At 62.9% G+C, this 1306-nt stretch overlaps 1 protein-coding gene across 1 annotated transcript in view; it reads left to right on the forward strand.

Moving 5' to 3' along the window:
* Positions 1–978, forward strand: part of ACOX3 (acyl-CoA oxidase 3, pristanoyl) — a 78717-nt gene extending 77739 nt beyond the window's left edge. Inside the window, 1 exon segment of the mRNA XM_007958200.1 lies at positions 859–978. Within this exon segment, the coding sequence (XP_007956391.1) occupies positions 859–978 (120 nt within the window).
* The last annotated feature ends 328 nt before the right edge of the window (positions 979–1306 follow it).

A 1306-nucleotide genomic window follows, 5' to 3' on the forward strand; every position in this document is an offset into this window, starting at 1 on the left:
CCCCCCCCCCGGCTTGTAGGAACTAGGGTTTTATGAAGGTGACCTTCGGTCGTGGCACAGCTGTGGTGGTGCTCTGTGCCAGCCGTCACACGATGCCTGCTGTCCCAGGGTGTGAGATGTCATCTCAGGTTCATGACCTGGGGGACAAAGGCCTGAGCCCAGTTGTATCCTGGGAGCCACCGGCTGCAGTTTTGGAGGGAGACTCGGTGTAGGACGGGACCCTTAAATGGGAAACCCCGGGTGGATGCAGACCCCGCAGGCAGTGGTGGAGTGGACGCCGGTGGCCTGGTGCGTGTGGGGCAGGGCCCTTCCAGCCATGTGACTCCCCCTACTGCCCCAGAGGATAGGACCCGCTCCCCCTGAGTTTCTGTGAGGTAGCCCAGACTCCCACCCAGGAGGGATTCCCACCCGTCACCCTGTTGGGGTCAGTTCAGTGCGCTGCTGGGCAGCCAGGGACCATAGCCCGACACGCTGGCCCCCTGCCACCTGGCCCCACCCCACCCGTGCCAGCCTGAGATGTGGGCTCCAGGGCATAGCTGGCTGGACAGCTGGCACGAGGCCAGAATCCCATGATGGCCACACACTCGTTTGGGTCAGTGACTCCCCGGGAAGAAGGTGAGGGGCTGCTTGGGAGCAAAAGTGTGGTTTGTGGCGGTTTCCTGTCCAGCTTCCCTAACCACTGTCGACCAGCAACACAGGTCTGTCTGACCCTGAGTCCGCAGGTCTGTCTGCTGGGCGACAGTGCAGCGTCCTGGTTTCTAGCAGAACCTCTGGGGGAGGGTGGCTCCCCGCCCTCCCCGCCGTCTGAGGAGCCCTCCCCCTTGGCCTTGCCCCACCCTCCCGTGTCTGCCCTCGCAGATCTACCGGAACCTCTGGGCCACCATCCTCCAGGAGGACAAGGTGCTCGAGCGGGCCGCGTGGTGGCTGGAGTTCTGTGACAAGAAGCCCGTCCTCGGGAGTCTGAAACCAAAGCTGTAGCAATGCCGCCACGCGCCCCGTGGACTTTCTGGCTGCGACGCCGGCGTCCGGTGCTGGGGGCTCTGGAAGACGCTGGCAAGAGGCCACCGCTTTGCTTCCTCAACGCCCCTCTGCACCCCAGCTGCCCCCGGGTCCCCTCATACCCTGACGCCGGGACTCGGGGGCCCTGGGGCAGGGCCCTGCTTGGCTGCGTGGTCCCTGGGGACCATCATGGCTCACTAGGAAGAGCGATTCAGAAAATCCTGTGCACTAGGATTTGTTTTTAATTTTTATAATCAGAACTCTGCGCATCGCAAGAAACTTCTATCGCATCTGCTGGACTGTGTTC

The sequence above is a fragment of the Orycteropus afer genome, unplaced genomic scaffold (assembly GCF_000298275.1).
Source record: "Orycteropus afer afer isolate SDZICR_OR568_19922 unplaced genomic scaffold, OryAfe1.0 scaffold00871, whole genome shotgun sequence".
NCBI classification, from domain to species: domain Eukaryota; kingdom Metazoa; phylum Chordata; class Mammalia; order Tubulidentata; family Orycteropodidae; genus Orycteropus; species Orycteropus afer.